This window comes from Acomys russatus, chromosome 11, assembly GCF_903995435.1.
Source record: "Acomys russatus chromosome 11, mAcoRus1.1, whole genome shotgun sequence".
NCBI lineage: Eukaryota > Metazoa > Chordata > Mammalia > Rodentia > Muridae > Acomys > Acomys russatus.
Window position 1 is genome coordinate 59,355,958 of NC_067147.1, and position 13,210 is coordinate 59,369,167.

General features: G+C 50.3%; 1 protein-coding gene across 2 annotated transcripts; it reads left to right on the plus strand.

Moving 5' to 3' along the window:
- Positions 1-4,226: 4,226 nt before the first annotated feature.
- On the plus strand, positions 4,227-10,897 carry Taf11 (TATA-box binding protein associated factor 11). Of its 2 annotated transcripts, XM_051153458.1 has the most exons (5): positions 4,239-4,651; positions 6,319-6,467; positions 8,894-8,981; positions 9,487-9,583; positions 10,440-10,897. In XM_051153458.1, exons 1-5 carry the CDS (start codon positions 4,481-4,483, stop codon positions 10,568-10,570), a joined length of 636 nt encoding a protein of 211 aa, XP_051009415.1. In that variant the 5' UTR covers positions 4,239-4,480; the 3' UTR covers positions 10,571-10,897. The 2 variants fall into 2 exon arrangements, with proteins under 2 accessions (XP_051009416.1, XP_051009415.1); XM_051153459.1 differs by lacking the exon at positions 9,487-9,583 and having other exon boundaries at positions 4,227-4,651.
- Positions 10,898-13,210: the final 2,313 nt, after the last annotated feature.

A 13,210-nucleotide genomic window follows, 5' to 3' on the forward strand; every position in this document is an offset into this window, starting at 1 on the left:
TGCTCACTGCAGCTATAGGCGAGGGTACATCTGCTGAGACGCGGTCAGCATGCCCAGCTATGGGCCCACAGGCTGCAACAGTAACTCAGCACATGAAGGATTCACTCACCAACCCTACAGAGGGAACACGCTGACCACGAGGCCCCAGCCTTCCGGTAGGGTCACTGGTCATCCTCAACTGATGACACGCCCACTGCAACAAGGGCCGGAGGGGCTTGGGAGACCAGGACGCCCATTGGCATCTGTAGCCATGGGGGATGGGGGTCCAGCAGCTCTGTGACCCTCGGGAATGGACACACCAATCCACACACCAAAGTAAAACCAGTGTGTTCCACAGACCTCACTACCGCGCTTACCTAGACAGCAGCTCACTCTTGGCAGTGTTTCCTCTGCCTGAGGGAGCACCAGTAAGGATGCTGGACAGTTTAGGTCCCCCAGTGAGAGGGACTTCCAAATGTGGGTAGCTTTTCCTCACCTCTCAGACAGTAAAACTGCAGGATGCTAAAAGAGTACAGGTGGAATTAAAAAGAAAAAGAAAAGCGGCCAGGTCTGGTGACGCACCTGGGAGGTAGAGGCCGGTGGATCTCTGCTAGTTAAAGTCCAGCCTGCTCTACATAATGAGTCGAAAGCCATGGCTACATAGTGAGGCATAGTATAAAAAGAGAAAAAGATAACAACGTGTGTTCAGTGTTTATTTGCTGAACACCTGTGTGCAGCCTAGTTTTATACCAACTTGACACAAACTAGACCCACCTGAAAAGAGGGAGCCTCAATTCAGAAAATGCCTCCATAAGATCTGGCTGTAGGGCATTTCCCTAATTAGTGATCAATGGGGGAGGGCCCAGACCACTGTGGGTGGGGCCATCCCTGGGCTGGTGGTCCTAGGTTCTGTGAGAACACAGGCTGAACAAGCCATGAGGAGCAAGCCAGTGAGCAGCACTCCTCCATGGCCTCTGCGTCAGCTCTTGCCTCCAAGTTCCTGCCTTGTTTGAGTTCCTGTCCTAACTTCCTTCAGTGGTGTGACAGTGACAGTGCAAGCCAAATAAACCCTTTCCTCCCCAAGTTGCTTTTGGTCATGGTGTTTCATTGAAGCAACGGTGACCTTAACTAGGAGACCCTGTGACACTGTCTCCAGGCATTAACACAGCATGAGAAAGACTGTCACTACGAGAGGCCTAGTGGACATATTCTCATTTACCTCTAAGGCCCCCCCCCCCCCACTGCGCGAGGCCCCAAGCGAGAAGTTCCCCCAGAAGGCCATGAGCAGCAAACAGGTCTCCTTCCTCTGCCCCTGATGAGGGTGTGCTGCCCTGGAACATCCCCCACTCTAAGGGACCTACCCCCAAACCTTCACAGCACCTTCCCCTGGGGGCTCTGACCTCCAACCCATGCCAGGGAGACGTCTGTACTCCGAAGTTCCAACCACTGACAGTGAGGATCACCAATTTGTTTAGAAACTGACCATCCCCTAAGATGGCTCTGTCCGAAAAGCGCTTGTTCAGCAAACAGGAACCCCTGAAGTTGAGGTAGCACCCACGTTTAAAGGAGGAAAAAAGAAAAAAAAGCCAAGGACAGTGGCTATAACCCTGAGTCCTGGGGAGGGCAGAGGAAGGGGGACTCCGGAGTGCTTTTTAAAATCTCCCCGAAGAGTTGAGGGGTGAGACTCAGTACTGAACACTTGGGCTTCCTGGGTCGAAGCTCACCAAGCTCACTCACGCCGAGGTACATGACCTGATAGGGAGCAAAAGCTAAGGCAGTCACTTCTGAGTGAACTTCCACTTCTTAAAAACCTCAAAAGAACAAGGAAGGAAAAGAAAACAGCTACGAAAGCGCTGCTGAACCAACACATTTTAGGTTCTCTGACAGCATTCCAATCTCCCTTGTAAGCTACAAAGAGTGACCCCCCCCCCAACCACCACCGAAGCCTTGCAGCCCCAGATCCAAGTGTCTCACAGATCTCAGAAAGTTGAACGCACCTCAGTTCCCCAAGAAAGTATTTCCAAACCTTGGTTTCTTACCGATTAAGTCCCCAGGGGAAATGAGCATATGCCATTTGGACGAACCCAGCGAGAATGCCTACACGGAAACGGAACACTGAACTTCAGGCGCAAGAGGGGCTCAAAGACTGAACACCTCGTGCGCGCTCCATGCAGAAGCAATTTAAAAAACAAACAAAAGCCGGGTCCCAACACAGCCCGGTGGAACGTTCCAAGTTCCTAAGAGAAGGAGACGAGAATGTGCTCCGGCAGGGAAGTCGCGGGGCTCTACACGGCGTGGGAGTTCCTGCAGGGTGTGAGAGGGATTCCGCGAATTCGGTCTGCTCTCAAGTGGCTTTTGTGAGAAGCGGCAGCTGGCACCCCACGGCGGGCGAGGGTGACGCCGAGCTGTGCCATGCGGCGCGAGCTGCCACCTGGGCACTCCCCCCATTCTCCGCAGCGGGCGACGCCAGACGCGAGAGCCCGGCCTGCGCCGCGCGCGCCTCGGGAGCCGCGACCTCTCCAGGGATCCGCGCCGTCCAGGCTGCGAGCCCCGCCGTGCGCACTCACCTCAGCAGACTGGAGAGCGGGTGGCTGGAAGAACCGAGGCCGCCGCCCCCGGAGCCGCCGCCGCTACCGGAGCCGCCACCGCCGCCGCCGCCGCTGCCGCCGAAGCCGGAGGAGAGCCGCTTCCCGGAGAGCAGCTTCTCCACGGCCGGGAGGTGCCCGGTGCGGGCCGCCTCCAGCAGCTCCTGCTCCTTCCCCATCCCCAGGACCGCCACCCCTCGGAAACCCCACCCGGGGCCGCGCAGAGCCCGCTCCGGCTCCCAAACTTTCCGTCTCCGGGCAACGAACCCCTCAAACCAGCCGGGGACGCCACCCCCTCTCCCCCCCACCCCCCGCCTCCTTGGCCTCCCCCCCCCGCGGCGCGTCACTTCCGGGATCCGGCGTCACGCGTCACCGCGCCCCCGCGGCCCGCCCCCTTGCCCACCTAGTGGGCGGGGCTCCGCGCCGCCGTGCAGGTGACTGAAGGGCTAGGAGCTTAGCCAAGGCTCGCGGAGCGGAGACGTGCGGCGGAGATGGGGTCCACGCCCAGAGCACCCGCCCAGTCAGCAGGTGGGAGAGAACACACGCGCCCCACCTGTCGGAGCCTCCTCAAGTGCTCGCCTTCCCAAAGGTTTGGGACCTCATGGGACTGGAAATATGGTGATTTGTCCAGGCACTGTAGAAACAAAAGAAATTTGGTAACGCTTACCTGTGTTTCAATTCCGTTCAAGACGCCTAGATTAAACACGGAATACCCAGACGTGAAAAATCCCGCCCCCTGGTGCCTGCGGGGGGCGGGGAAGACCGGAGAGTTTTGAAACAGCAGTTGGCGTTACAGCACACGCCTTTTATCCCAGTACTCGGGAAGCAGAAGTTGGTGCGTCTCTGTGAGTCTAAGGGCCAGCCTGGTCTACAAAGCAAGTTACAGGCTAGCCAAGGCTACATAGTGACACACTATCTCAAAAGGAGGGGCCGAGAATGGCTGGAGAGATGGGTTAAAAGCACTGGCTGCTTTGTCAGAGGATCTGGGTTTGATTCTCAGCACCCACATGACGCTGTCACAGCAGCGGAACCAACACCCTCTTCTGTCCTTCCAGGACATCGAGGAAGCATGCGGTGCACAGACATACATGCAGCCAAGACGCCCATACACATGAACTACATTTTTAAGAAAAAAAATTAAAGCAGTATCCTCGCTCTTCGTCCTTCTAACTCTTCAAGTGAAATAAATGGTCAGAAGAGACCTTCCTCTTAGTTGTCGTGAGATTCAACAAACATATTTTAAAAGTCAGATTTGGGAAACCAGTGCCAATTTTGAGTATTAGTGGACTGGGGCGGGGGATGTAATTGGGAAGGGGCGACTGTTTTTTTCTGGTTTTTCTCCGGATATTAGTAACCCTGTTCTGACTCTAGGCAGGTAGCCAATGGTTGGGGCGCTGACTGAAAGCGTTGGATACGTTCTGCTGGAGCTAGAGATGCCTGCGGAACAGAAGGGAAGCCGTAGCGATTCCCTGGTGAATTGGAAAATACGAGGTTGGGTCCCTGCTGGAAGTTGTTCAGTACAAAGCAGCAGCTAACAGTCAGACTAAGTTTTCTCGTGTCCCAGACTTTGGGCTGAAAGAGTCAAGTTAAAGGAGGATTAATTTCCTTTGCGTTTCTAGAAAGGAGAAGGAAAAGAGGCTTCTCAGCAAACGAATATGCGCTCTTTCGAGGACGTTTCTTCACTAAAGCAGAAGATCCACGTTTCTACATTGCTTTCTCGCTAAATCAATTTCAATTTAAATGAATCCCTTGAGTTGTCAATGCACTTCTGAAAATGACCCATCCGAGGACCGGTGGGAGTGACGTCATCTCGACGCGACGACAAGACATAAGCACCAGCTCCACGGACCAGCTTGTCGTCCCTCACTCCTCAGCCTGGCAGTGCTGGCCATCGCCTCTGGGCCGCTTCTACCGCGATGGACAACACTGGGGAGTCGCCCACAGACAAAGGCGGAGAGCCAGGGGAGTCAGAGGAGATGAGGACTACTCCTGGGGCCCCGGCGGCTGCCGACACTGAGGGAATCCCGGAGGAAACGGACCGCGATGGAGACGCGGACTTGAAAGAAGCCGCGGCAGAGGACAGCGAGGTAGGTGCGAGCGTGGCAAGGCTGAAGGATTCCCAGGTTGCGTCTGACTGCTTCCCGGATTCCAAAGCTAGGAGAACCAGGATTCATTACGACTCTTTGTTAGTGTGCAGCCTTGAGGGGCAGTGGAGGGGACAGGGCGATGTTGGAGGTGGCGCTTCGATCCTGGCCGCCAAGCACTGAGTTCGGTTATGGTACATCGAACCAGTGACCGGGGGGTTACATTCCAGGGCTTTCGGAGCCTTATCAAAACCATCGACGGTGCCATTTCAAAAAGCTAAGCATCGTAGCCTAGTTGAGCCTCTGTTCTTTAGGTTCCATTTCCGCACGGTTCACTCTGTGTGGCCCTGGCTGTCGTAGAACTCACTCTGTAGACCAGGCTGGCCTCCTCAGACATCCGCTTGACTGCCAAATGCTCGGATTAAAGGCCTGTGCCGCCACTGCCTGGCATGAATTTCTTTTTAAAGGAACCATTAAATCTTATTAATGAGTTTTGGTGTTATTAAGATTTCACAGCAAGTTGTTCAGGACACAGTTTGGATTACACTTGTCATGAATACAAAACATATAAGTGCTTATGTGAAAAGAAATGTAAGTAATAAACATCTTCAGAAAGTTTTTAGCTTAGGTCAAGCAGGATGGCTTGGCAGGTAAAGGCGCTTGCTGTGAAAGCCGAGGAAATGAGAACCATCTCCACAAAGCTGCCCTGTGGTCTACACTTGCTAATCCACACACACGATGCATAAATATGCATAACTTAAATTTTTTTTTATTATATGAGGGTTTTGCCTGGATGTATTTGTTTGCCATGGATGTGCCTGGTCCCTGTGGAAATCAGAAGAGGGCATCACATCCTCTGAAACTGAAGTTGCTAGTGGCTGTGAACTGCCATATATGGGTGTTGGTACTGAACCCTGGATCCTCTTCAAGAGCAGCCGATGCTCTTAACCTCTGAGCCATCTCTCAGTTCTTAGTTTAAACTCGGTATGGTGGTACAAATGGATAACCCCAGCAAGGAGGCTGAGGCAGGACAATTGACAAACTGGAGACCAGGGAGTGTTGGGCCGCCACCAGGTTAGGCTACAGAGTGAGACGTTGTCTTCAATTACAAATGGAAAAGAAGTTCCCAAACTGGGCGTGGTGGTGCAAGCCTTTGATCCTAGCTCTCAGGAGGTAGAGGCAGCCTGTTCTACATAGAGAGTTTCAGGACAAGGTAGAAAGACTGTCCCAAAAAGTCTCCAACCTAGTAATGGGAAAGACCTCATGAACCAGTAGAGAAGACAAGAATAGACACGCTGCTGCATGAAGGCTGCTCTGACACCTGCAGCGAGGGCAGAGGGCGTGCCCAAATGAGAGGGGCTCTGACACCTGCAGCGAGGGCAGAGGGCGTGCCCAAATGAGAGGGGCTCTTTGGATCGTTGGCATTTTCCCCTCACTATGGTAAACAGATACAGGACCTCTATGTTATCATGGCTAAACTGGAAAGCGGGATTATTCATTTTCTCTCCTGGCTGGACTGGAAAGGGGATAGATGGCTTCGTATGCTGGTGGTGTAGGCAGTGCCCAGAACCAGACAGCTACTGCATAGGCAGGTTTGCTGGGCTGGCCTTGCCCAAGCCTGAAAAGTGTACCAAATATGTAATGAGAATTTGTGTCCATCTTCTTCCCAGCTCAAGAGTCGGGATGTCTCAGATTTAACAGCCGCTGAGAGGGAAGACTCATCACTACTTACTCCTGCAGCCAAAAAACTCAAACTGGACACGAAGGAAAAGAAGGAGAAGAAGCAGAAAGTGGACGAAGATGAGATTCAGAAGATGCAGTGAGTCACTAATTGTCCCCATGAGTCACTAATTGTCCCCATGTCAGGGCTCTAACTCAGGTGCACATCTATTCTTGCTTACTTTTTTTGTTCATTTGCTTTTGAGATAGGGTCTCATGAGGTTTAAGTTAGTCTTGAACTTCTGATCCTCCTGCCTCAGCCTCCTTGGTGCTGAGATGACAGGCATGAACCACTATGCCTGGATATAATTTCAGGCCAGCAAGATGCCAGGTGAAAGGGCTTACCACCAAGCCTAATGACCTGAGTTTCATCCTGGGATACCACATGGAGTTCATGAAGGAGAGAACAAGTTCCTGGAAATTGTCCTCTGACACAGGCATGCTCCTTACACAATAAATACATAAATGTAAGGGCATTAAATAATTTCTTTTTCAAAATGTTGTTTTTATATTACATTTGGTCAGTGTTTCCCTTATCAATAATAATACATCAAACTCATTATTTTCTTCAAAAAGCTTGATTTCATTTTCTGGTTTCAATAATATGGGCTCATTGCAAATAACTCAGAATATCCTGCCCCAAAGCGGGGTGAGGGAAGAGAAGCTATTGGGATGTGCTTGTGCAGACAGAATCTCATAAATATTAGTGCTTCCTGGCTGCACTGCATCGCACCTGTTCCTGAATCACACCGTCAGGCCCTCTGTTCTGGTCAGGGCTTTTACATTCTTGTTTCTTTTAACACTGTTGAGTTACATGTTTGGGAACATCTTTACATCTCATCCATTTCTTTCTAAGATAAACTAGTTGTATTATTGTGGTGGTGGTAGTGGTGGTGGGGTCCCCACCCCCCACCCCCCCAGACAGGGTCTCTCTGTGTAGCCTTGGCTGTCCTGGACTCACTTTGCAGATCAGGCTGGCCTCGAACTCACAGTGATCGACCTGCCTCTGCCCACCGAGTGCTGGAACTAGTTGCATAAACACTAGTATGCGTGCTTTCTAAGGCTTTTCAACGTACTTCCAGATTTATGGAAAGTGTGATTTTCTGTTGGTTTTGTTTCTCCTGTAGTCCTGTCTGTGATCCTGTTGTAGTTAATCATTTCAAGTTCCTTGGTAATGTGCAATGTCTGTCTGTTTCTTTCTCCAACCCGATTGGCCATGGGTATTTTTGTGAATTCCCTATTAAGTCTTTGCTTCACCTTCTAAAACTGGTCCAGCCATCTTTTATTTATTTAAAAGAACTAACTATAAAGAGTACAGCGGGCTAGAGAGACTGCTCGGGGGTTGAGAGAGGACCAGGAAGGTCCTAGCACTCACTTCAGGCTGCTTTAAAATGCTTCTAATTCCAGTGCCAGGGGACCTGGCCAGCCCTTCTGCTTCCATGGGGACCTGCACACACATGTGCAGAGACAGATACACAAGCAAGCACTCACATGAGAAGGTGGTGGTGGTTGTTGTTGTTGTTGAGGAATTTAGGGCTAGTGATGTGGCCCAGCAGGTAAGTGTACTTGCCATCAAGTGTGACAACCTGAGGTCAATCCCACATGATGGGAGGACAACACTGACTACTTCACGTTGTCTTTCCTCACGGTGTCCCCTCCACACACACACACACACCACACAGATGCTGTATCCTCACGGTGTCCCCTCCACACACACACCACACAGATGCTGTGTCCTCATGGTGTCCCCTCCACACACAAACACTATGCAGATTCAATAATTTTGTATCTTTGTTTTTTTGTTGTTTTCAAGACAGGGTTTCTCTGTGTAGCCTTGGATGTCCTGGATAGGCTGGCCTCCAACTCACAGCAATCCACCTGCCTCACCTCCTGAGTGCTGGGATTAAAGGCCTGTGCCACCATGTGGGCCAGAGTCAATGATTTATATAAAGGGTATTAGGGCTGAGGCTAGAGCTCTGAGTGAAACCAGATTTGGTGACACGTCTGTAGTCCCATTCTCTGGAAAGTGGAGCCAGGAGGATCAGAAGTTCAAATTTATCCTTGATAACATCATTTGAGGTTAGCCTGGGATATATCATGTCTCAAAAACTTTCTAAAGACTTTACATATTTTTAATATGTCCCTCTAAGCTTAATATTGAAGAACTCTGATTTGAACATAAGCTTCTATGTGAGATGTTTACTGTGTGACGTACAGTCAGCATGGAGTGTTTTCTCCACACATTGCTGTCTTTTAGGAGGAGCACGGTGGCCCACCTCCTGACCAGGCATGCACCACCACATCCAGCTGCTTTTGTCTTTAATGAAAGGAAGTTGTGTTTTGTCTTCCTCTGGATTTCCGAGATTCCTCAAGAGTGGACATGTTGTGATGATATCCTCATGAACACTCAGCATGAAGCATTATCCTTCAAACATGCCCTGTCACTGGCTTGTTTTTATTCATTTACGCCTTTAGAATTCATTCTCATTAACCAACTTTATCACTCACTCACTCATCTTTGTCTAGAATCCTGGTCTCTTCTTTTTCTGAGGAGCAGCTGAACCGTTATGAAATGTATCGCCGGTCAGCATTCCCCAAGGCAGCCATTAAAAGGGTAAGGATGGACATGTGTGTGCTGGTTTCCCCTGTTGTTTCAGCATTCTCAAGTGAGGCACCTGAGATTGCTAGGAGGGAGAGAGAACCCCCTCACTGTCTGGCTAACACCTGCCTTATATGTCACGTACAGCAAGTCATAACACACATTAACCCTTGGGGTTTTAGAATGTTTGCATTTTTGTTTTTTACTGATGTGTCTGTGAGTGTATACCACATGTGTGTGGGTGCCCATTAAAGCCAGAAGAGAGCATCAGTTCCCCTTGACTGGAGTTATAAGTGATTGTGACGCTCCCAATATGGGTGCTGGGAACTGAACTCTGGTCCTCTCAAAGAGCAGCAAGCTCCCTTAACCACTGAGCCACCTCTCCAGACCCAGGTCATCATTTTAATAGTCTCAATTTTAGCACTCAGCCTTCAGTGTGGCGCTCACTCACTGCGACAACACTCCAAAGCCAGCTACTGACTGTTTTAACACAGGCTGTCTTTTCTTTCTCTCTTCCAAGCTAATCCAGTCCATCACTGGCACCTCTGTGTCTCAGAATGTCGTGATTGCCATGTCTGGTATTTCTAAAGTGTTTGTCGGGGAGGTGGTAGAAGAAGGTGAGTAGCATTGGTTCTTCCGCATTGCTCTCACAGGGTCTCCTGTCAAGAGTCCGTGGGGAGTCCCGACTGCACTAGAGGTTGATGAGCCTTGTCTGGAGGGGAGCGTGGCTATTCTTGTCATTTTTGTTACTGGGTGGGTGGGGCTGGGGAGGATGAGGTGAGGCCATTTAGGAAATCCCTTTCCTTAGCCCAGGGTGGCAAAACCAGCTGTGCCTCTGCTGCTTGCTGGCCTGACAGCAGTGTCCCACTGAGAGCGCCACCAGGGAGGAAACCTGGCCGCTGCTCACCGATCATCTGTCTTGTGGTGCCATTTGTTCTTAAACTGTAGTCATACAGACCCTTGGGATATAACCAAAGCCAGTGTGATATACTTTATTAGATTCTTTTTGCTTTGTTGTTTTGAGAGAGGGTTTCTCTGTGTAGCCCTGGCTGTCCTGGACTCACTTTGTAGACCAGGCTGGCCTTGAATTCAGATCCTCCTGCGTGCTGGGATTAAAAGTGTGCACCACCTCGCCTGGCTCATACCTAGCTAGCTTTCTTTCCTTACTTGGGGGGGGGGGTGTGCGTGTGTGTTTTCTTTCTTTCTTTCTTTCTTTTCTTTCAAGACAGGGTTTCTCTTGCAGCCCTGACTGTCTTGGACTCACTGTGTAGACCGGGCTGGCCTCAAACTCAGAGATCCTCCTACCTCTGCCAGGATTAGGCGTGCGCCATCACGCCTGACTTTATAGTATTCTCTTAATGGGAAAACATCTTGGTTTGTTTCTTGGGCAAATTTCACAATAGCCAGAACTAATACTTGAGTTATGATTAGTAAAATCTTAGGAGATGATGTTGTTTTCTTTCCCCACGCTAGCCCTGGATGTGTGTGAAAAGTGGGGAGAAACCCCTCCCCTGCAGCCCAAGCACATGAGGGAGGCTGTGCGGAGGTTGAAGTCCAAGGGGCAAATCCCCAACTCAAAGCACAAGAAAATCATCTTCTTCTAACTCTAACCAAAAAGGTCCCCGACGTCTCCCAGTTGTTGTGGCTCCAAGGACGCATGATGCTGATTTTAGTGTCACATCTACAAGGCACACAGTGTGGCTCAGACTTGCCTTCACTCAATCCTGGACTGTCTCCACTGTGTCCTGGCTAGTTTGAAGAAGAAAGATACAAGGCCTTTAGCATCTTCTGGAGAGCGAGATGCTTTCAGAGAAACCAGACAGAGGGCTCTGCGACTTCACCATGAAGCCTGGCTTATGATTACCTACCGCGAGGACAGTCACACAACAGCTTTTCCAACATGTATGGAAAAGTTTATTTTGTTGCAGACAGAAGTCATTCTTCTAGTATCCAAATAAAACTTGCCTTGGTTTTTTGTTTGTTTGTTCCAAGACAGAGTTTCTGTGTGTAACCCAAGCTGGCCTCTGAGACCCGCCTGCCTCTGCCTCCTAAGTGCTGGGATTAATGGCCTGTGCCACCACCACCCTGCATATTAGACTCTCCAGCTCTGGCTGTCCAGGAATTTGCTGTTAGACCAGGCTGGCCTCAAACTCACAAAGTGCTGCTAAGGCTAGCACTAATCTTAGCTTTTTCATGCAGGAAAAATGTTTTTGAGATAAGGTCTCATTATTTAGCCCTGGCTGGTCTAGAACTTGCTAGGTGGACTAGGCTGGCCTTGAGTTCAGAGTGTTGGGGTGGCCACCACACCTGGCCCCTTTTACTAAAAGTGAACTTTTCCCATACCCACAAAAACTGTAAACTTGGACCTAGAAAAAAGCCTCAGCAGTTGAGAGCAGAGGATCCGAGTTCGGTTTCCAGCCCTGTCATCAGGCTACTCATAACTTCCTGTGACATGGCTCTAGTGGATGCAGGACCTCTTCTGACCTTCACAGACTCCCATGACACATCTCCACACACATGCACAGAAAACCAAAAATGTGCTTATGTAGCCAAGGAACAACTTCACTCCGCAGTAGTGGAATCATGGTGTGCCCACACTTGGCTGCTTTATGCGGGACTGGGATCGGTGGGGCTGAGGGTCTCCATGCATGCATGCGAACGACCGTGGCGCATCCCCAGCATGCAGCACTATTTCCAGCTATGTAAACCCCACATTTGGCTAGGAAAATCGAGTTTGAGGTCAAGTTGGGTACATAGCAAAAAAAGAACAAAACATAGAAACTCATCTGCTTCAGTTCCTGTAAGTACACACAAGGACCAATGCTGTTTAGTAATGATGTTTAATTTGCTTTTTAGTTGGTTCACAGAACCAGTACGCTCAGGGTGTGGTTAGATATTGCAACGTTGAGATTCCCCAGTGCTGACCAGGACTCCAGCTGGCTGTGCACATTCTAACTGCTTTCCCCAGAGAATGAAGGGGCTGCTGACAGTGAGTAGCAGCAGTAAGGCTACCTGACAGAACGGTGCTCCGCCGACCTGCTCCCCATGCGCGGCTGAGGGCCACGGGGAGAAGTGCCGGGAGCTCTTCTCTCCTGAAGCTTCCCTGAGGAGCAAGTCTCTTGTGTTTAGCACCCTGAGTTAGGGAAAGAGCTCAGACGGAACTGGACAGATCTGACTTGTAGTAGCTCACATTAAAGCTGATTGGCTTTGCCAATGCAGAAGACACCGAAGTGGAGCAACCCACCAAGAACGCCGTAAGACTCAAGCTCAATCTCCACCGAGACCTAGTAAACTGACAAAACATTTTCTTCTCAACTCTTAATAGGAAAGTCTTACCGCAGAGGAGCTACGCCTACGCTGATAGAGGGTACAGGATGAGGCAGGACACAGCAGCACGACAGGGAGCCCAGATCCCAAGTCTGGCCACTTAGCAAGGCCTCCCTGCTCTAGGTTAAGAGCATTTCCCTTGCCATGAGGACAAATGCCTCTTCCTCAACAGCCTGGTAGAAAATATGGTGGCACCTGGGCAAGGCCTGATCACCCAAAGGCTTGTGTGTTTCCTCCAGGAGTGACAGAGCCACAGTTGTAGAGTCCGAACTAGATGTTTACTATGCTAGCTTGGGGAGTAAACAGTTTTCATTGTGGCTTGTCATCACTCATGTTAGAAAGAGGTTTGAAACGAAGTTCCCACCCAGGAGAAGTCACACTGCCTTTGCAGTGCTCCATCTCTTGAGCCCCTAAGGAAAAACTAACATGAAGTAACACAGACACGGAGTTACAGGGTCTGTGAGATGTGCTGTCAGCCTGCTCTGTCCCACAGTGACGCTCTTCTAGAACACAGAAGTGAAGCTTCATGACTGCAGCTCTTGGAGGCAAGAGAACCCATGCTGGCTTTCCATCAGGAGAGACTCCGTTATTCGCTCCAGCAAACCGAAAACAGGTTAAAGAGGTTGACAGCCACTTCTGTGGCCCAAGGAGAGGACTCCAGCACATATTCCCAGCACATGCATGTAAACAGGAAGTCCAGACCATCACGGATGACGCAGCTGTATCGAGGGCTTCACGCAGACAGGACGATGAGCAGTGGCTGTAGCCTCTGAGGCGCACTGTTGCGGACCCCCCAGAAGTTTTGTTGAGGTATTATTTCGTGTTAACAACTTCACAACAAAGCTCCAAAAGGACTGCCCGACTCTTCATCCTATTTTACCCTAATCCTGAAGATTCACACAGCCAGTTTTATTATG